General features: G+C 42.9%; 1 protein-coding gene across 7 annotated transcripts in view; it reads left to right on the top strand.

Annotated features, from left to right (window-relative positions):
* Positions 1-2649: 2649 nt before the first annotated feature.
* Positions 2650-23640, top strand: part of LOC309569543 (ryanodine receptor 3) — a 1308933-nt gene continuing 1287942 nt past the window's right edge. For 4 of the 7 annotated variants that reach the window (XM_082275410.1, XM_082275413.1, XM_082275415.1 and 1 more), the window contains exon 1: positions 2651-2835. In XM_082275410.1, coding sequence (XP_082131536.1) covers positions 2788-2835 — 48 coding nt within the window. In that variant the 5' untranslated portion in view covers positions 2651-2787. Of the gene's footprint in view, positions 2836-23640 lie in introns of all 7 variants that reach the window. The other 3 variants (XM_082275412.1, XM_082275411.1, XM_082275414.1) reach the window with 1 other exon arrangement.

The raw sequence follows: 23640 nt of genomic DNA on the forward strand, positions 1-23640 counted from the left end.
AGATGAAGCAAATGCTATTTCATAAGTAGCCTGAGTGTTGATCAACTGAACAATTTCCGTTGGGTGTGGTGGAGATGGATCTTTCCAATGGCGTGTTATAGCTAGCCTAGTCGCCAGCAAAATATGAATAATCGGAGTCCTATGTGTGAGGTGGATGCTCTGTAGGCCTAGTGAAAATAGTGCAGTGTCGGGGTGGTGAGGATAGAGACACCATATGTTTTCAGGATAAGATTATGTATGTATGCCCACACCCAATTTTATTTTCTAATGAAAAGCTGCAAAGCTAAACCAAGAAACAGTACATAGACACCTGACATCAAAGTGGCAGCAGGTACCTAGAATATAAGAGTGGCTAAACAGATTACAAATCCCATGGCAGGTATACCATTTCAGGCATATGTATTTCAAATGTATATAGCTTTTTGCCTAGATATCCACTTTACAACACTAATAACACATGGTTGTTTTCTGAGTGATCTAAGCCATGTGTACTGTACTTAGACCTCTGAGAACAGCTAAGCCCAGCTAGCCTCTTGTTGAGCTTAATGCAGCCCAACCTGGAGAAAAAGTTACCCCACCAGTCATAGTTTTAATTTTTGTACCAGAAAAGCAGCACTCCCACAACAATCAGGGCCCATTTACATTTTCCTAGTGTGGTGAGTGGTGTGGTAATGTGCTACCATGCATTGTGGTGCGCTGCATTGTCAAAATATCATGCATGTCTCAGTTTTTGGACATTTTGGTGCATTGCCAGCCCATTAATTTTAATGGGCTGCCTTAACATATTGCATGCATATGAAATGATGCACGTTAACACAGCGCACCAGGATGCCAAAGTCTGAATAGAAACTTCTACACTATAAAAAGTAAGGTGCTGGTGTATCTTGGAGAAGCTGAAAATGAGGTAGTTAAGCCGTATCAGCAGGGATTGGCCAAGATGCGAACCATGTATGGGCAGACTGATTGTACCCATGTTGATAGATCGATGAACTTGGGCACAACCAGCCTGTCAGATTTTTCATGTGGGTATTGCTAGCGACTATAGCGGCTAGCAATAATCCCTGTGTGTTCTCCCTGCCGAGACAGCCCCCCACCTCCACGCTGGGAGAACACAATAGCTCCATGGGAGGGATTCCCTCATCAACTCTGACTGTGGTTGCAGAAAAGAAAATTGCACAATCTATGGTCAGCTTTAACCCTGAAAGCAACAAGAGGAGATTTGTACAATCAGAATTACAGTAAATACAGCTCAGGCGGTCTTCATAAAACCATGTATACTGTCTAGATTTTGTATTTTGATTTCGATTCAATGTATGGTTCCTCATACTCGTCAATGCAAGGTATGTTTTTTTACCTAATTAGTTTTGCTATTTGTTAAAATTGTTTTTATTCACTTACTGATGACCTACCTGCACAAGTGTTTTTATTTATTTGTGTTGAAGGAGGTCTAATTTAAATTTAAGCAAATAAGTTAATATTTTATGTATAAAATCAAATGTTTCAAAATCAAAGAATAACAAGCATAATAATTCCACCATTACTAATTTGATTGCTTACATGCAGTGCTTAAGGGATCCATTTTGCAGTCACATTGGCATTAAAATTAGTCATCATTTGTCAATTAATACAGAAATTAGTTATTATTCAAATACACAACTAAAACCTGCATCAAATAGTAGTTTCAAATGATACATGTATTTAGCTCCTTTTTTGTAACAGGGTTACACTGTATGCTTTGATAGCAGCTTAGGTTGCTTTGCTATGAATGTAAATAATTTACGCAGAAAGCCCAAGCAGTGTACAGTTACAGAAATCTGCAGCTGCAGGGATTTTATCTATTGGTACTCAAATGATTGATTTTTGTCCTAAGCTCAGCAGTCTCTTTCTGAGAATGTACTCTGTAGTAGGTAGAAGGCTGACATGAATCTCATTAGGAAGGAGCTAACCTGGCCAGAATATTGCATTCAGATATGACCCGCACCCAGAGTATTGATTGTGTTCCAAGAGCTTACCCAATGGAAAGGCAGTCATAATAATATTACAGCATATCGCAGTGCATCACAGATCTGCAGAGGGGAACGTAATGATTTCACAGCCAGGATGTGCCAGACGCTAGTGCATGCTTGCAACTTGCAAACATTTTGTTCACATTACTGAAGTCTCTTATAAATAAGTAGGCTTATTGCATTCTAATGAATATGTGTAATCTTTAGTATCTATCTATATCACATTCAGACACATCCATCTTTTTTTTGGCAGTATTCAATAGCTTGAGATGATGCAGTAAAAAAAATATGAAAATATGCCTTTAAATACAAAAATTAATAAAGGTAGGGTTTACTCAAACATTACCCTACATAGCCAATTCTACAACACCATTCTACATACTGTGTGTGTGTGTATATATATATATATATATATATATATATATACATATGTATATATATATATATATATATATATATATATATATATATATATGTGTATATATATATATATATATATATATATATATATACATGCACACACACTGCATTGCATTGTAGATCCTTAACACTATAATGATGTGGTATCTGAGTCTGATGTCTGGGAGTGTGGTGTGACTGTGCTGCTGGCAGTGAGGGGGTTGACAGTCTGCAGTGCAGTAGAGTTAGTACACGGTAGCTCGGCTCCCTATATGGCTGTGGATTAGCTGTATGCTAATATTGCTAGGAGATGAGTCGCACAGCACGCTGAGCTGCCAGTGGAGGCAAGCAGAGTCTTAGCAGAGCTGACTCCTCAAGAGCCATGGCTGAAGGGGGCGAAGTGGAGGATGAGATACAATTCCTCCGCACTGTAAGTACTGCTTTCATTTCAAGTCACGTTGTTTTGTACCAGCATCTCTAGAATGTACATGCTTCATGTTTTCTTTCCATTGATGACTGCAAGTAGCATTGTCTATTGTATTCTCTTTTCTACATGTTGTGTAGCAATACAATGTGCAGAAAGGAGCAATAATGTTGTCAATGCTTTTTTTCTCCACCATTAAACTTGCCTGATATATAGAGTAAATTTGAATAGGTTCTCATATCTCTTCATTCCCCAGAGAGACATAAATACAATACTGTATCATTATCATTCAGGGTTACCCTGTTCTGTTCTGGGTAACTGTGTGATAAGCTTATGTGGTTACCTGTAAAGTTTATGTTGTAAAGAGTCAATCACTGCAGACGAATGATGAGCATGGGCCTTTTGTTTTATCATTTCTTTCTAAGTGCAGAATTCTTATTTTCCTGTCTGGTATCTGTAGGAGAGCACAGCATGCAGTTTCATGTAGCAGGTGCTGTGCTCCTACCGGTGTCAGATAGTTTGGCTGCAGATGAGGGAACCCTGTCTAATAATATCTAATATCCACACCGCACAAGGCACATGACCTTTCCTCAAGACTCTAAGGAATCTTTTTTTTTTTTTTTTCTTGCCTTGCCTTAGAAAGGACTGTGAATTAGACATTTGGTGTGAGGAGCTACATTTGTAATTATCAGTCAAGATAATTGGTCACGGCTGCCAGATTTTTTTTTTGTAATGAGCCATGGCATAGCTTAAATGCCCAATTCTGTACAGCTCCAGCAGAAGGGACTGATTCTGCACAAAGATGTATGTGCGCCTCTGCAGAGAGCTTTCCCTTCCTCACAAAGCACACACATCATGTCACAGCACGGCATTGTTATACATAATGTCCTTAACCCCTACATCAAACACCAATTCGCTCTTTGGAATTGTTCACTTCCCGAAGGGAGAGTTGTTAAATCTGTTTTATATGTTAGCTGTGTGGCATGATGAAGTTTGTATATTAGCAGTGGAATTCCTCAATCTTTCATAGCATTTCCTGTTTAATATGTGCACACATGGCTGTTGTTCCCACAGATACTGTGCACTATCTATCATCACAGTGTACATCTCCAAGCCACAAATCCTTTCTTGTGTGATCTGCAAGCTTAGGGATTTAAATATGATACAGGAGGATATTCATACTCAATGCTTGTAAATTCTTTCTCATATTTTAGTCTTTTGGCCAGTATTGTCTTGTAATATATGAGCCATAATGAACCATTCTAATAGGATACCAAGGAAGCCTATCAAGCTTGAGCAAAAGGGGGAGGGCAGGCTTGATGAGCATAGGACAGGCTGGTATGTATGGGTAGTTACATACTGCAGTAACATCTTTTGATATGTATATAGGTTGTACTACAGCTTTTGCATCTAGTTTTTTTTTTATTTAAAGTAATACGCACTGTAATTATTTGAAAAAATACTCAAGTATATTTTTATATACCTTCTGGGCATCAGACCAAACAGACTTGGAGAAGTGTAATAAATAAAATATGTAACAAATGTAAAAGACCACCTTAAGACTATAAATATTTAAATTACTATTCTATCAATTTTTTCAGAAAAATAGGCTTACCTACTTTAATGAAGGCAAAAATAGTTGAATAGGAAACTCACTATAGAAGTACAAAAATGTTATTACTGCCTTTTTCGGTTTCCTTTTTTTATGCTGCTAAGCCTATAAAAATAATAATAATAATAACAACAAAGTCTGAATTGACGGCTCTCATATTTCTCTCATGGCAGGTTCACTGTAAAATGGGAAAACTGTGGATTCTGATTGTTTCTGAACAGTCAGACCCTCAGGAGAACACTTTTTAATCAAGATGTACTTCCACTGTTAAGTGAATGTTAGGCAAGCTGCTTGAAAACTCCCAATAGGCATTTTGGTGTAAGAGGATGTCAGCTAATTCCAGTTCAGTCAATAAAGTAGAATAGGAAGTAGGCTGAAGTTTTCCAATCAGCTAGATCTACTACACACACGTTAAGTAAACTACCATGGCTCAACTCATGGAATTTTTCTGAGGTTGTATATAAAATAATTTGTTTTACATGTAATTTGCTATTTTATGTATAGAGGAACAAAAAGAGGGTGCACGACCTAGTGCATTCTCTTCAGAACCTGTTTATTACAAAGGTGGAAATAGGTATTTGTACTCACATACCAATAAAAATTACATGCTCAGCACAAATATCAAAAAACAGAACTGCCAGAACTACCATGCATACTTCTTTTTTCCTGGGAAGATGCCACGTGGGTCCGCAGATACTTCCTGGAGTGTCTGTCTGCTTCACACAGTGATTTCTCCTACTGAACTTGCATTACCACAGGACACAGTATTGTTTCTTATAGGCTAGCACTGAGCACGCAGGCTTAATTTGGAGGTGCTGGATCTAGTATTTCTCTTAAATAGGAATTGTAAAGTAAAGTATTTTGTTCAAGGAGTACAGTGCTTACATGTAGGCTGCTGCTAAGCCTTATTGGGTTTCTCAGAAGGAGTTCAGAAATGTAGATGCATAATTGGGCAACACCAAAGGATATAGATTCAGAAAGACTTTATTCTATCTCATGTATATAAAAAGAAAAAAATGAATTCTACATGTTTTGGGGGCCAGACTGTGTACCCCTTTCATACAGGCTTAAATACTGTATATTCAGAATGAAAATAAAAGATCTATAACTTGCTTAGTAGCCATAAAAAGACTAAGGCCTCTTTCACACAGGCACCTCCATGTAGCAGATCCTGCTTGCTCTGTGGGGGATCGCTCCGCTTATCCCCGCTGAACAGGCGGATGACAGGTCCGTGTCTGCCTGACTGTGCAGAGCGGACACAGTCCTGCTCTCCTCCATGGGGAAATCAGATGGAAACGGACCGCCTGTCCATTTCCATCCGATCCACCAAATGGATGGAAAATAGGACCACTATCCATCAGTTTTTGGCAGACAGGATCGGATGGCAGCGGGTGTCAGCGGACATGTGTCCGCTGACATCTGCCGCTCTTCAGAGGACAATGCAGTGTCTGATCAGGTCTGCCTGAAAAACTGACAGGTGTATCTAATCAGGCAGTTAATTTCAAAGGACCCTAAATCACTTCTGGACCGGAAGGTTTTACCCCTTAATGACCAAGCCATTGTTTGCAATACAGCATTTGTGTTACTTTAACTGATAACTGTGCAGTCGTGCTACGCTGTACCCAAATAAAATTGATGTCCTTTTTTTTTCCACGAATAGAGCTTTCTTTTGGTGATATTTGATCACCTCTGCTGTTTTTATTTTTTGGGCTAGAAACAAAAAAAGACCAACAATTTTGAACAAACAACAAACAATATTTTTTACTTTCTGCTATTAAACATAGCCAATAAAAAATGTAAAAAAATATCAATTTAGGCCAATATGTATCCTGCTACATATTTTTGGTAAAAAAATGCCAATAAATTCATATTGATTGGTTTGCTCAAAAGTTATCGCGTCTACAAACTAGGGAATAGATTTATAGCAAATTTTTTATTTGTTTTTTTTTTTTTTTACTAGTAATTGCGGTGATCAGCGATTTTTAGCAGGACTGCGACATTGCAGTGGGCAGATCAGACACCTAACTGACACTTTTGAGGGAACCAGTGACATTACTACAGTAATCATTGCTAAAAATATGCAATGTTACTGTACTAATGACACGGGCAGGGAAGAGGTAAACACCAGGGGCGATCAAAGGTTAAGTGTGTCCCTAGAGGATGCTTTCTTACTGTAGGGGGATGGACTCACTTAATGAACACAGAGATCCGTGTTCCTAACTGAGACATCACATCCACCAGACCCGCTGATTGGCTCCCCCACTGGCCAATCAGCAAGCATGCCTTCGCTGGCTATTGCATGAAACGATCTACAGGTACGTTGTTTCACGCAATAGAGCCCACTTGCTGCAGTATATGTACTGCTGACAGTTGGCAAGTGGTTAAGCACCTGATAATAAAGAGGCCCTGTTTAAACCATTTTATTCACTGATGTTAATAGGTTCAAATGTAGTTCACATGTAGTTCACATTGAGTCCTTTTCTTGCACCCTATACAGTATTGTAAGCCAGGAATAAGGGGGTAAATCCTAGCCTCTGAAAGTGAAAGCTTTTTTCTCTTTCGTTCATTGACGTACACAGCTCTCCATATTCTGTGACCATTTCCAGATGGATCAGACAGACAGTGACTCAGGCCTGTTCTATCAAGGGTCTGGTGCCTCCTTTCCCTGTAACAGCGCTCTCTACTCGGGCGCTTAGTGCTTCCTGGGCCTTCCGTCATCAGGTGTCAGTGGGCGCACGTTTTCAAGGTGGCCACTTGGTTGTCAGTGCACACTTTAACTAAATTCTACAAAGTGGATCTGCGGAGGCTTCTTTTGGTGCAAGGTTTTGCAGGCCACTGTTTAGAGGGTCTGTTCCCTCTTTGGGGGTGTATTGTTCAGGTTGGGCTCCAGTTGAGCTCCTGTTTGCCTAGTTGACTACTGTGTTTAGCCTTGGGATTTTTGTTGTTCCACCCCTCATGTTTGGCACTGCTTAGGGACATCCCAATGGTTCTGAATATGGTGAGCTGTGTCCGTCAATGAACGAAAGAGAAAAGAGGATTTTTGTACTTACTGTAAAAATTCATTTTTCTGAGTTCAGTATGTTAGTGTCTTTTGAACCGGATGGCTAGATGGACTCCCTACGAATATTCAGGAAAACACAGAGACACAAACACGAGGATGGAGTCAGAGCATATTCGTTTATTTTAGGAAATGTCTCGAGCATATATACAGTGAGAACAACAGAAAAATTAATTTTGCAAAAGGGGCTTGGCTTCAGTATGACTCACGATCACATGATACCTTTTGGCGTACTACCCAAATAAGAGCATTCCCATAACAAACTTATTTTGTCATATGAAACTATTTCTGCGGAGTCAGACATATCTGAACAAACAAGATGTTATGACCATGAATCAAGGATAGCTACATAAGAAATAGAGAAGAATATGGTGAAAACACCATTAACCCTTCACAGTATGGTTCAGAATATGGAGAGCTGCGTCTGTCAATGAACTCAGAGAAATGGATTTTACTATAAAAATATCTTATATTTTTTCCAGATTTCGATAGAACATGGAAGACCAGGATTGAGAGTTAAAGAGTTATAAAAGCCAAAACCAAAAATGGTTCATAATGCGGCTTACCAATCATTGGATGTGATGGCTGAATCAGTTTTCTTCTCTTTGGCTTTTTCCCTCAGTTTTCAGCCGGTGATCTGGCCAGTAACATACCTTCTTTATTCATGAGACTCAACTGTGGATCATCTCAGAATGCACAGCACACAGCAGCGCTGTCAGTCTGGGGGGAAGGGGGTAGTGTTAAATGTATTAGCAGATTTAGATACACTAACAAATTGAAGCCAAACCTGGGCTCACATTTTATAATCAGTTACAGCAAACCGGTTTTCTTTTTTTTCCTTTTGGGACAAAGGTATTGCATGAATAAATTCAACTGATCATTCTAAGCACCCCTGCCAGTGTTAAGTAGTTTGTCTCATTCATGTAAACTGATATGTTCTGCTGGAGAGCTTGTGCTTTTGAAAAACAAAACAGACTTGCTGGCTTGATCACCAGATGAAAAAAGAAGAAAGAAAGAAAGCCTTAAAAAGTAAACCAATAAAGCCATCACATCCAAGAATTGGTAAGTTGCAAAATAATAAAGGTTTGGTTTTGGATTTAATATGGCTTTAAAATAATTAATAGTCTTTATTTGTCATCTGATTTGGATAGGGTTTCCCTTATTTTGGATAGATTTCCTTACTTCCTGTTGTATATACTATATATATAATTTTAAAACCTGTATACTATATAGATCATTTTAAAACCTGTAAATGTTGACATGGAAGGTATATACTTTTTACTAGATTTTACAAATTGTAAGAGTGGAATTTGGGGTGAGTTGCCTATTGCAGTGTATAGTCCCAATAAGCCAAAACTTTAATTTTTGATACCTCAAAGACTTAAAATGGGGTTGTTATTTTACCTGTAATTGACACACTGCTCAGTTATTATTTTACCTGTAATGGACACTGCTCAGTTTCTTAGGTCTCCAGATCTAAACCTCCTAATCATTTAGCTGATTTTCTTGACATGGAGGACTGGTTCACACTAGTGTGATGCCATACATCGCATGTGATTCGCACTGCAATGCCAAAATGGTGCAGGACCATTTTTTTGGTCTGTACTGGAATCAGATTGCATGGGTGTTCACACGTATGAGATCTGATTCCTGCATTTCACAGTTTGCTCTGCAATCTGCAAATTGATTTGGGGGTGTCATTAACATTAACTTTACATTGACACCCCCAGCAGTTCACAGATCTCAGTGTGAACCACTGTGCAATTCTGCGTGCAGGAACAGGCACTGAATCGCAGGGTTTTCTGCATCGCACCAGTGGGAACTGTGACAGAGTGTCTCTTTGCCTTTTTACTTCAATTAATTTTTATTTGGTTTTCACAACAAAAAACAATCACATAAGAAACACAATTAGTTGATGCAAGATAATAATAATAGAAAGAAGGAAAGAAAGGGAAAAAAAAAAAGCAGAAGAGACTATTGTACAATGTAGTATGTTAATCACAATACATTATGACATTAAGTATAGCAAGAACAGGAAGCGAGGAGGTCTAATACTGTATACGTTCACAACCTAGGAGACTACCCAGGAAATATATAGGAGATACATAAGAGATACCCCAAGGGGGGGGGAAAAAAAAAAACAAAAACAGAGAATGCCAAGACAGATCCGGAGGAGGCACCATCATGCTCTGAATCCCACCATCCACCCGCCTCCACTGCTCTGTTAGACACTGTGAAAGTAGGGGCTCTGTTGCCAGAGAAGCCAAGCTGTATAAAATTTCTTGCCACGACACACTGAGTATGCATATGCCTTTTCCAAAGAGTAATTCTGGTTGACTAATCCTATTACCTCTATGTGGGAAGGGGCTATGGGTTGTTTCCAACATCTAGCAATTACCGTTTTGGCTGCTATCAGTATATGTATAAATACTGTTCTGATATCAAATGGTATCTTTTCAATACCCAAAAATAATAGAGCTATTGCGGGTTCAGGTTTAATCAATATGCCCGAAACTACAGAAAGTACTTCAAAAATTTTCCTCCAAAAACTAACAAGACCTTTACAGGACCAGAATATATGAAAAATTGTGCCAGCTTGGTCGCACTCACGCCAGCACAATGGGTCATAATTAGGGTATATTAAGGACAGACGGTAGGGGGATAAATACCATCTTGTGACTATTTTTTGAAATTGTTCCCAATGTGTTACACATTGTGTTGCTTTGTAAGACGCTCGTATCGCCCATCTCCATTGCTCATTGGAGAAGGGCTTACCGAAGTCTCTTTCCCACTTCTTCATGTACGATGATTTAAAAAAGGTGAGTTTCTGCTGTAGTTGATTATAGAACACCGATATCCCTTTAAGCTTAGAGTTTGGATCTGTGAGATATTTCCAAAGTAATTGAGGAATTTCAAGTTTAGGGAGTGGGTGTTTAGATATAAAACTCACTATACTAATGTAGGCAAAAACCGCTTGAGGGGTGAGTGAAAATTCTCGTTGAAGGGCTGCGAAAGACTTAATAATATTATTTTGGTATAATTGTGTCACTGTTTCAATACCTGCTACCACCAATTTATTAATGTGGACGTTAGGGAGTAAGATACACATTGTCGATAGGGGTATGGGAACTAATATATTGTTTGGCTGTGGTTGTAACTGTGATTGAGCAATTAGGTAACGCCAAGACTGAAGAGAGGCTCTTATTGTTAACGGAAGGGTCTGAGTCGGTATAGGTTTCCACATATCTGCCAAAAGTAATGTATATAGTTCCTGTGAATTAGATAGTGCAGCTTCAATCGGAAGCCACGGAAGAGAAATTTTGTGAGTTTTATGGGTAAACCAATACTGTAAAGGAGCCAAGCGAGAAGCATGATAATAGTCCTCAAGGCTTGGTAGTCCCAATCCACCAACTGATTTGTGTCGTATCATATGTAGATATGCACACCTTGCCCGTTTTCCCTGCCAAACAAAGTTGCGCAGGAGTTTATTGAGCGAGTTAATGTAGTGTTTAGGAATATAAATCGGAAGGGCGCGAAAAATATATACTATCTTGGGGAGGCACATCATTTTAAATGCAGCTATTCTTCCTGCCCATGATAGTTCCGTCTTTTTTAACTTATTAGTATCATTGGAGATGGAAGTTGTCAGTGATCGCAAATTAAGTGTCTGTAGCCCTGAGGTTGGAAATGTCAAGGTTATACCCAAGTATTGCAAAGCTTGGGGGGTCCATGTATAAGGTAAATTTTGCTTAAGATGGTTAAGTGCGTGGCCCTGTATGCCCATATTTAGGATGACTGATTTATCGAAATTGACCTTATAGTAAGAGATATTGCTAAATGTCTGCAGAGTGTCATGGACAGCAGGTAAGGATACAATGGGGTTCGTCAAGCTCAAAATTATGTCATCCGCAAAAAGCGTGATGGTATGTTGTAGGTGCCGAATTTTAAAGCCAGAGATCCTAGGATTTTGTCTTAACGTTTCCGCCAAGGGCTCGATCAGTAAATTAAATATTAAAGGAGAAAGTGGGCACCCCTGGCGCGTGCCATTTAATATTGGAAAGGTTTTGGATAGAGTGCCCGCAGAGAATACTCGAGCGGTTGGAGATGTATATAAGCTCATAATAGCCGAAAAAATCGGTCCAATAAAACCAAACTTCCCCAGTACTGCCCTCATGTATCCCCAGTGGACACGATCAAACGCCTTCTCTGCATCTATTGATAAGAGCAGAGAAGGCGTTTTAGTGCGTTCTGCCTGATGGAGCAAATCAATAACTCGCCTTGTAGCATCGGGGGCCTGTCTCCCCTTGACGAACCCCATCTGGTCCTCCTTTATCAAAGTAGGTAGAATTAATGCGATCCTATTGGCTATAAGTTTAGCATATAGCTTGACATCACTATTCAAAAGAGATATCGGCCTATAGCCGGCAGGATCAGAGGGAGATTTACCAACTTTAGGGATTGTGATTATATTGGCTTGTAACATTTCAGTGGGTAATGTACCCACCTTAACCGTTTTTATGAAAAGGTTCAACAAGTGGGGTGCTAATTGGTCTTGCAAAGACCTGAGATATTCGTTTGTGAATCCATCAGGACCTGGAGACTTATTTGAGGGCATAGTTGCAAGTGTATCAGTCACTTCTTTGATAGTAAATGGTCTGTTTAGTTGTGTTAATTTATCGGTCGACAAAGTCGGAAGATGGAGGTTGTCTAAAAAGTTACAGATAGATGCGTCCGTCGGTTGAGGGGTGTCTTTGTCTATCTTGAGACTATATAGGGCGCTGTAGTAATCAGCGAACGCGTCCGCTATCTCTTGTGGGTGCAGGTGTTTATTACCCGTGTGTGGATGCACAATACCTTCGATTCTGGTTTTAACTCTCTTCGTCTTAATCCTAGATGACAGAAATTTGCCTGCTTTATTGTTTGCAGAGTAATACTGCATGTGAAGGTGTGCTAACATGTTTCCATGACGTTCCAACAAAAGTCTTCTAAGATCAGCACGGAGAGACCTCAATCTTGAAACGTTGGATAATGAAGGGGTCTTTTTATTCGCAGTGTCCAGAATTTGGACGTCGCGAATAAGCTCTTCCATTTTGCGATTGAACCTCTTCCTCAACTTAGCCCCCAGCTGAATGAGGAGTCCTCTTGCAAAAGCCTTATGTGTAATCCACAACAATGCCGGGTCTATATCCGGTGTATTGTTGATAGAGAAAAATTCCTCCACCTGTGCTTTCAAAGATTTGAAAGATTCAGGATCTGATAGAATGGAGTTATTACATCGCCATATAAATGTAGTTGGGGAAACAGGACGGTGGGACAATGACATGTGAATTGGTGCGTGGTCTGACCATGTTATCTGAGAAATAGATGTGTGAGTGACATGTGATAATGTTTGTAAGTCAACTAGAAACATGTCGATTCTACTGTAGGAATTATGGCTCACAGAAAAATATGAGTAATCCCTCTCCTCTGCGTGCTGGTAGCGCCACACATCGTGGAGCCCCTCAGCATGGATGAATGTAGCCAAGGAAGGAGCCGAGGATCTTCCCTTGGATGAAGCATCCATACCGTGGTTTGCCACCATGTTAAAGTCTCCACAAACAATTAATCTTCCGGATTTGAGTTTATTAATTTTAACCCACAGTTTACGAAAAAACCTTAATTGGTGCTTGTTGGGGGCATACACATTTACTATGGTGTATAGGCAATTATCGATAGTGCAGTTAAGTATGATATAGCGACCTTCTGTGTCCAATACCACCTTATTGGAGGTGAAGGACACTGAGTCTCTAATTGCCACCAATACTCCTCTTTTTTTTTCCCCTGCTGAGGATTGAAAAATATGCGGGTAATCCCTGTGGGAGCATTTCGGGCTGTGATCAAGCCGAAAATGTGTCTCTTGGATAGCAAGAATATCTGCCCTATGAGAGCATGCTTCCTTCCACATGGAGTACCTCTTCCCAGGGTGATTCAACCCTCTAACATTCAAAGATAATAGTTGTAAGGACATAGTAGTACATTCTATTTTGAAACCTGGATTGTAGATATATATTGGAAGAATAGTACCTTAAGTGTCTATTAAGTTTAATAGCCTCTAGACAGTGCCAAATTACAATTAAAGTTGTTTGATCCGCATGGGATAAAAGGTGAGAAAAGAGATACCGTTCGTCCGGTCTTAAGTGCCGGTCTGAAGGGTAGACCAGAGCATGACGGTGCCTCCCATCGATCGTGGCATACATCTTCGCATACTCCTCGTGAACCTGTTCTACAAAAAAAAATAGAAGCAGAAAAGGATAATAAGAAAGGGATAAAGAAAAAAAAAGAAAACACCAACATATAAGCATACAGACTGTCATACAGGCAAAAACTACATATAAAAAAATAAAAAATAACAAGGCCCAAACAGACCAAGTGCGCAGCTGTAGCTGCATCTTCAACGAGAAAATATAAAAAATAAGCACGATGTAGAGTGCTATTCAAAAGGAAGAAGAGAAAAAAAAACACGATGTAGGGTGTTTATTCAGAGACAGGGAGTCTCTCTCCGTCTAGCTCAAAAGAAAAAAAAAATAGGAAAAGAAAAATGAAAAAACAGAGAATGGTAGTCCTCATTTGTGACGTTGAGTAGATCTAGAAGAGCGATTGGCTACTTGCCAATCTGGTTGCAAGTGTTGTGGTTTCTGATCGTCGCTGTCTTCCGGCAGGTCTATATTGTCCGGGAGGATGTTCCATTGGCGAAGGCTTCTTAGCCCTTGTTCCTTAGTAGTTATCTGAAAGGTTGATCCTAAGTGGGTCACACATAGCTTAGCCGGGTATTTCCACTTGTACAATATTTTATTGTCACGTAGAGCTTTAGTTATTATGTTGAGGTTGCGCCTCAGTTGAAGGGTGTGCTGGGAGTAATCCGGAAAGATCTGTAGTGACGCGGCCTGATCGGAAAGATGTTCCTTTTTTCTGAAAGTCTCCATGATTTTTTCTTTCACTAAGAAAAAGTGAATTCTCACCAGTACATCCCTGGGGACCTCTTGTGATATAAAACGGAAAATTCCTATCATACTTACCGTAATTTTCCTTTCCTGATAGTCTCCAAGGCAGCCTACGTGTGGGTTAACCCCGCCTCCACTCCAAGGGTATAGGACCCCCCTCCCATAAATTTCAGCTCTCAGGTACAGCAGGTGTTCCATATCTTAGCCGAATCCAAGACGAGAGGGTGGGTACTCCGGCTGCCATGGAGACTATCAGGAAAGGAAAATTACGGTAAGTATGATAGGAATTTTCCGTTTTCCTGTCTGTCTCCATGGCAGCCTACGTGTGGGAAATAACTAGCTCACTCCACACGGGTGGGAATGCTTTAGCAAAGAAAATTTTAATTCATGCTATTTGCAGACAAAACAGTCAAACCAAAATTAACTGAGGACAGAGAAGCGGGCTCTACACAATAGTGGGTCATAAAAGTATTGACTGATGACCACGAAGCCGCTCTGCAAATCACATCTGGAGCCACGTGCCGCGAAGCCGCCCAGGAAGTAGATATACTCCTTGTAGAGTGCGCCATCACCGCCTCCGGAGGAGCCAGCCCCTCAGCTCTATAGGCCTGTTGGATAGCTGCCACTATCCATGAAGCGATAGTCCTAGATGAAGCAGGTTTACCTCTGTTCTTTCCCCAGAACAGGACAAAGAGGTTGTCAGACTGCCTGAATGGTGCAGTTGCTTGAAGATAGGCTTTTAAGTATTCTCCTACATCCAACGGATGAGGATTGGACTCATTAGATGAACGGAAAGTAGGCAGGACAATCTCCTGATTCTGGTGAAACACTGAGGTGACTTTCGGATTTGAATTCAGCCTGGGTATCAGTACTACCCGATCCGGAAAAAAAAATCAAGAATGGTTCTTTACATCCGAGAGAACTTAATTCAGAGACCCTTTTAGCCGAAGTAATGGCTACCAGGAAGACAGTTCGGATGGTCAGGTCCTTGATAGAAGAAGAGGAATCTATGCCCGATTTGGAGAGGGCATTTAGGACAAGAGGTAGATCCCATTTCGGGAACCTAGGTCTTCTCTGAGGATTGAGCCTGATTGCTCCTTTGAAAAATTGTTGGATTAGTGGGTGTTGGGCCCACATGACCCCGGAGAAGGCCGATAAGGCCGAAACTTGAACTCTAAGAGTTGCCACTGAAAGGGGCATATCCAGACCAGCCTGAAGAAAACTTAGTATTTCTTGAATCCCAGGGACTGAGGAAGACATACCTTCAGGATATGCAGACTCCATGAATCTTGCCCAGATTCTACAGTATACTTTATTAGTACTTGGTCGTCTAGCATTCATCAAGGTGGAAATGGCTGTAGATGGGCAGCCGAGCGATTCCAACCTTTCCCTCTCAAGAACCAGACCGTCAACCGGAGAATTGCAGGACAGGGGTGCACTGATGTTCCCTGAAGAAGCAAGTCTGGTCTGAGGGGAAGAGGGACCGGGTCCCGGTAGCTCAGTTGTAGGAGTAGCGGAAACCATGGCCTGTTCGGCCAGAAAGGCGCCACCATCACTATCTCCACATCTTCCGCTTGAAGTCTTTGCAGGAATTTGAGAATGATGGGTACTGGAGGAAAGGCATAAGCCCTGCTGAACTCCCACCTGTCGGTTAGTGCATCTGTCCCGTAAGCTTGAGGACACTTGCCCCTCGTGACATACTTCTCCAACTTGTGGTTGCAAGGGGAGGCGAACAGATCGACTTCGGGAGATACTCCCAACGACAGAATCCATTTGAACGACTCCACATGGAGCGACCATTCGTTGTGGTTCAACTGGACCCTGGACAGAAAATCCGCTTGAACATTCTGTGAACCTGGGATGTAAACTGCCGAGATGTTTACTAGGTGAGTCTGGGCCCAGGACATGATCGGGTCTAATTCTCGTAGCAGAGAGAGACTCCGTGTCCCACCTTGTCTCTTCACATAAGACACTGCCGTGGTGTTGTCCATCCGAATCATTACAGATTTCCCCTCTAGCAGGTGTTGGAAAGATCGAAGACCCTGGTAGGCTGCTCGGAGTTCCAGTATATTGGAGACTGGAGTGTGTCTCTGAAAAGACCATCTCCCCTGTGTCATCTCTGTCAGACAATGAGCCCCCCAACCTGAGTTGCTGGCGTCTGTTGTGATTATAGTCCATGAGACTGGAACCAGAGAATGACAGTTGAGCAGATTCCTGCGTTGCAGCCACCAAGGAAGACTGTATCTCATGCTGGAGGAGATATGAATGTACTGATCTTTCTCTTCTGTGTTCCATTGTTGTAGGAACCCTTTTTGGAAGGGCCTCATATGCCAGAGAGCCCATTTGACCATTGGAGCCGTGGACACCATGGTGCCAATGATTTTGAGGCACTGAGAGGCTTTCAGCCGAGGAGAGGAAAGAGCCGGAAGGATTCTCTCCCTCACTACCGGTATCTTCTCTAATGGGAGAGAGATTGAATTCTCGACGGTGTCGAATTGCGCCCCAAGATAGACTAGGCGCTGAGTAGGCTCCAGCTGACTCTTTTGTAGGTTTAGCAGCCAGCCAAACTCTTTGAGGGTCGATATGACCTGATCTCTGTGTGCCAATAACTGATCCTTTTCTTGAGACAGAAGCAGAAGATCGTCTAAGTAATGATGTAGACGTATACCTTTCAATCTTATGAAGGCTACCACTGCTAGAAGAACTTTGGTGAATACTCTGGGTGAGGTAGACAGGCCGAAGGGTAGGCAAATGAATTGCAGATGCTGATTCCGAACACAGAAGCGAAGATATTTGTGGAAGTCGGTTGCCACAGGTACATGAAAATACGCATCCTTTAAATCTATTGAGGCGAGCCAATCTCCCGGCAGTACTGCCCTTTGAATAGTTGAGAGTGTTTCCATCTTGAATTTTTCGTTCTTTATGAACTTGTTCAGGTATGTGAGATCTATAACAGGTCTCCAGGCCCCGTTCTTCTTCTGGACTAAGAAGAGGGGTGAGTAAACCCCTTGAAATTTTTCTTGTTCCGGAACCGGAGCTACCGCTCCTTGAGCCACCAAGGCGTCTACATAGGCGAGCAAGACTTCTCTTCTCTCTTCTAGACAGGGTAAATGAGTTGAGATGAATCTTGGAACTGGATCTGCCAGAAATGACCATCTGTGGCCTGTAGAGACCGTCCTGACGGTCCAAAAGTCCGTGATTGAGGCCGCCCAGACATGCTGAAAATGGAGAAGACGTGCCCCCACCTGACATGCCTGGACGGGCCCAATCTCAAAAAGATTTAGTGGAATCTTGTCCAGCAGGCGCTGGATTTTTTGATGACCTCCGAGTAGAGGATTGACCACCTTTCCAGTTTCTTCGGAAATCTCTATTAGGCTTGTAAGAGCGTGCATCTCTTGATCTCTCCGTGTATTGCCTCCTAGGTTGAGGCTTCTTCTGACCAAATAGTCGTCTGTCTTGCGGGAGGAAACCTGACTTTCCGCCAGTAGCCTTGGCAATGGCGCTGTCTAGTTTGTTTCCAAAAAGGGAAGTACCCTCAAAAGGGATCTTACACCATGCCTGTTTAGAAGCTGGATCTGCAATCCACGGGCGAAGCCACAAGGCCCTCTTTGCTGTTACTGAGGATAGCATCGATCTGGACAGAAGACGCAGAACATCAATAGATGCTTCTCCTAAAAACACTGAAGCCAGCTTGAGTTCGTGAATAGGGGAACTCTCTACGGCTTCTTCCAAGAGACTTCCAAGTTTGGATTCTATATCGGAAACCCAGACTTCCATGGCTTTAGACATTGTTGCTAATGCCATCACAGGTTTGCAGGCCGCGCCGGCCGTCACAAAGATCCTCTTTAGGTCCAGATCTATCTTCCTATCCAAAGGGTCTTTGAAAGAGACCGCGTCATCTAGTGGCAAAGTGACATGCTTTGCTAATCTTGTAACTGCCGCATCCACAAGAGGAGCAGATTCCAGACGGGCGACATCTTCAGGTTTAAAGGGATATAATTTCCCAAGTTTGGAGGATAAGGAAGACTTACTATCCCCTTTACTCCATTCTTCAGTAATCACCTCTTGTAATTCAGAGAGGGAAGGGAAGTTGATACGCTCCTTACCAAGGTGCTTGAAGAACTTCCGCTGCTTTTTCTGAGGAGACACAGGATCCTCCCATCTAAGAGCTTCTTTAATGGCTCTGATCAGGGGTGAAACTAGGGCGAACTCAAAGCCGCCTACAGCCCCTTCTTCTTCCGAATCACTGTCAGATGACTTTGCAGAAGTAATACTCGGTTGAGAGGGGCCTTGATCTTCCTGCACTTCCCCTGGAGAACTGGATGTGGTGGGACCAAGTGGTGGGACTGTACCCCATTCTTTCAGGGACTGTTGTACTATTCTCTTCACTAGAGATTCCAATCTTTGATCCTTTTGCCCCCTCTCACCGGCTGCATGAGCAAAACATGGCTCACATAGGGACTTGTCCTCCGGGACATGCGCCCCACAACCCCAACAGGCTCTCTGGTGTGTGCGGTGACTCTGGTATCGTGTATGGTGTCTGGGGGAGGAATTGGAGCGTCTCCCTTGTTGCCTACTCCCTGATGGAGATTCACGGCGTTTAGATCTGGAGGATGAACTCCCACGAGGTCTGACAGGGTCTCTTTCTTGTGGTAAATCAGGCCTGGGAGAGCTGATGGAAAAAAGAGAAAATCGGGGAGACACTGGATTTAGCCATGACCTAGGGACCAGCAAGCCCTCCCCGCCCCCCCCTCTGAAAAATGCCAGCACCCACCTGTTGTGAGAGGGCTGGCCACAGGAGGGCGGTGACGCAGGATCCATACTTCAGGCCAAACAACCAGACTGATAAAGAAAGGTAATACATATCAGACACCATGTCAGTGATACATTGTGAAGTGACAACCCTCCGCCCCCCCCCCCCCCTCTGCAGTCAAGTCTCCATTGCACATACCTGTAGCAAGGAATCCAGAGACACTGGGAAGCTGCCGCAACGCCCACAGTACATTCCCAAAGTACAGGGGAATCGTCAGCTGTTTAAATCTCCCGCCGGAATGACGTCAGCGGTGATGCGGCCGCGATCGCTAATGCGCATGTGCGAACCAAGCCTCGACTTCGCTCGCGGCGCACTGCGCATGCGCGGGACCACGAAGCGTCTACCGATTGGACGCTAGAAGCAGAGGAGGAAGAGGAAGGGTTTGTTGGAACGCAGGAAGGGTTTGCTGGAACGCAGGAAGCGTTCCAGCGCCATTGGGCCAAACAAACAAATTGTACAGTGATAGAAAAAGAGACAAACAAAGTGTACATAAATAACAAATACCGCTGCCATGAAGGGAAGCAATGCGAATCTTCAGACCCATGTCAGAGAATGCCAATCAAGCTTCAGTCAACCGCAGAGAGCAGGGGATTTTAAATGTCACTCACCCGCCCGTGGCTGGGCTCTGGACATGCAGACACCATCCAAAGTATCCTAAGGTAAGCTGGACGTAGTAAGACATCAGAAGTGTAGGTCCTTGGAGGAGGACAAAAAATGAACACCTGCTGTACCTGAGAGCTGAAATTTATGGGAGGGGGGTCCTATACCCTTGGAGTGGAGGCGGGGTTAACCCACACGTAGGCTGCCATGGAGACAGACAGGAAAAGAGGGTTTCGGGATACGATGTACCCTGTCTATGATGAGATCAGAATCCGTGAGGTCGGGCATGACTTTGGAGAAGAGATCATGTACAAACCCTGTTAGTTGAGACGTTTGTATAGATTCAGGGATTCCCCTTATCTTGAGGTTGTTACGCCTCGATCTATCCTCCAAGTCCGCTATTTTAGTTTGCAGGCGCAGTATGTCTTCTTGTTGTGAGAGGTGGGAGTCGATTAAGGCGTTATGAGATTCGACAAACTCTCCCATTTTTGTCTCAACCACATCCACTCTGTCTCCCATCTGGTGCAATTCCTTATGGTAATACTGAATTGATGTTAAGATGTTGTTTTGCATGGATGTATGAAATATTGATAACATTTCCTTCAGAGTCGTGTCTGATACTGGTTGACCTGTAGTTGGGAGATGTATGAAGGGATCTGGTTGTGGTATAAAAGCCAAATCACCCTGTGGTTATATGGCATTACTGCGCCTCTCCATGGATGGATTGGTATGCTGCTGGGTACCTTTAGTAAGAAGCTGAGTTTCTTCTTGTTGCACTTCCTCCTCCCTCCGTGGTTTAGATTTAGCTGGGCTCTGCATTGAGGGTGATGCTGGGGAAGAGTCTGTTGAGCGTGCTACTCTCATAGGTGAACTGTCTGCCGGCTGCTGGGCTGTTGTATGTCCTGCCTCTGGTGTCATCTCTAGAGGGCGAGATGGTTGTGAGCCGTAGGCGCTCCTACCACCATTTTGGCGGTGCCCTGCTGCTGTTTGTGATGCCTGTGGGTAAAACTCAGATAGTTTACGTAATTTCACAGCGGTTATTTTCCGTCTAGGCATGGCAAACAAGCCCAAGATGCCTCCTCCAATATGTGATCTCTGTATGGTAGACGTCTGGCTACACAGGAATTGGTAGATAAGTAAGTAGGTAAGTGGATAAGTTTATGGGTCAATTTCCTCAATGACCAGCCACTCTATACAGACCAATATGCAACAAGGTGAGTATATAGCTGAAACTAGTTTCTCACGACAGGGTAGTATATAGAGAGAGCTAAGCTCCCTATGTGTCTTCCGATGGCTCCCTGATATCCGTGGATAGTGTGCTGCCTTCAATAGTCCATAGCCTAAATATGTCTGTTGCTGTGAAGCAGACTCGGTATGTGCCCTTTGTGCAAGGCTGCCGTTCTCTAAGGGGAAATAGGATAGGTCAAAGCTAATTCTGCCTGACTGTCTCCGACTCTGGGATACCCCTGTGGCGTCTCTCACTGCTGACCGCCCTGCACTCTGCGCTCCACACCTCTCTTCCACCCCTCTCGATAGGTTCGGCCGGCCAGCTGATGCGCCTATGCGCCTATGGAGTGAGGCTGCAGCAAGCTGGAGCGTGGCTGGGACGAGACCGCCGCGCTGGGGCTCCTGCGGCGGGCTCGTATGGGACAAAACGGCTGCGAGGATATGGCCAAGGCACTCAGCTTACCTGTTTTCCAGTCCGCCCTCCGATATCCGAGGTGCCCACGAGCAGGGAAAGCGGCGCGAGGCGGCCGGCAATAGAGCGGTTGTCCGGGTTGTCCGAGTTGTCTTCGGCAGGCAGCGGATAAGCAGCAAGCAGCAGGCAGGTGAGTCTGGGCGCTTTCAACAGCGTTTAGCATTTAGGCTGGATTAGGCCATCTTGCCATGTCGGGCTGTACATTTAGGCAGCCTGGGCTTCGTCTCGCTGTGTCGGGCTGGCTGGTCTCTGTCTCGCCTGTAGCTACGGAAGAGCCGACGGAGTGAGGAGCTCCCTGTTCACGCGGCCATCTTGGACCGCCCCCTTCCTCTCTCTGAAAGTGCTCTTTGCCTTTTTAACCACTTACCGCATATCAGCATACCGATACGTCGGTACACTTTGCGGGTTTATACCGGGATGATGCCTCTAGTTAGAGACATCATCCCGGCACCGTGGTTTGAAGCCGACGGTCGGCTTTCCGTCGGTAATGACCGATACGGCTCGGGAGCCGCTCGATCGTTACCCGGGGGGCGGGAGGGGACGTCCCCCCCCTCCCGCTGCCTTCCGTGGCTTTGTCCGCCGGCTGGATGGAGTCCCGATGAATGCCGGAAACGGCATCGATCGGGGCTCCGATGACGTAACCCGGAGGCGGCGTCCATGACGTCACTTCCGGGTTACTGTGCTGCAAAAGGCGGCAAATTTAAAAAACGGCTGTATGCAAAAATGCCGTTTTCGGCGTTTTGCATACAGGGAAGTGTAGTGGAGGGGTCTAGGGTCTTTTAGACCCTCGATCCCTCCATAAAGTGTACCTGTCACACATATTGCTGTCACAGGGGATGTTTACATTGCTTGTGACAGCAATAAAAGTGATAAGATTTTTTTTTTTAAAAAAACCTGTAATAAAGTTTAAAAAAAATAAAAAATAAATAGGAAAAAAAATAAAAAAATTTTCGCCGCCCCCGTCACCATTAGCTCGCGCACAAAAAAAAAACGTATACGCAAGTCGAGCCGCGAATGAAATCGCTGTTCAAACCCCACATGTGAGGTATCGCCGCGATCGCCAGAGCGTGCGCAATAATTTAAAAAAAAGAGCTACACTCTAACTCTAAACTGGTAACCGTTAAATAAATTTAAAGCGTCGCAGATTGAGATCTCTATTGACCGTAGTTTGTCGCCATCCCACGGGGGGCGCAATTTTAAACCGTAACATGTTGGGTATCTATCTACTTGGCGTGACATCATCTTTCACAATATACAAAAAAAATGGGCTAACTTTACTGTTTAGTATTTTTTAAATGCAGTGAAATGTGATTTTTCATTTTTTTTCCCAAAAAATGGCGTTTTAAAGACCGCTGCGCAAATACCGCTTGACAAAAAGTTTTGCAATGACCGACATTTTATTCTCCAGAGTCTTTGCTAAAAAAAAATGCATAATGTTTGGGGGTTCTAAGTAGTTTTCTAGGAAAAAATACTGCTTTTAACTTGTAAACAAAAAGTGTCTGAAATAGGGCTGGGGCTTAAGTGGTTAAAAACTGAAACTAGAAAAAAACAATATACAGGTACATCTCATAAAATTAGAATATCATCAAAAAGTTAATTTATTTCAGTAATTCAATTAAAAAAATGAAACTCATATATATTATTTAAATGCATTAAACACGGAGTGATATATACAGAGTGAAATATTTCAAGCATTTATTTCTTGTAATTTTGATGAATATGGCTTACAGCTAGTGAAAACCCAAAATTCAGTATCTCAGAAAATTTGAATATTACATACATAAGACCAAAAAAGGGTTTTTAATACAGAAATGTTGGCTTACTGAAAAGTATGTCCATGTACAGTATAGTATGCACTCAATACTTGGTCAGGACTCCTTTTGCATTAATTACTGCATCAATGTGGCATGGCGTGGCGTGGAGGCAATCAGCCTGTGGCACTGCTGATGTGTTATGGAAGCCCAGGTTGCTTAGATAGCAGCTTCCAGCTCATCTGTATTGTTGGATCTGGTGTCCCTCATCTTCCTCTTGACAATACCCCTCAGATTC

This window comes from Pelophylax lessonae, assembly GCF_965119305.1.
Source record: "Pelophylax lessonae genome assembly, chromosome: 13".
Lineage (NCBI taxonomy): Eukaryota > Metazoa > Chordata > Amphibia > Anura > Ranidae > Pelophylax > Pelophylax lessonae.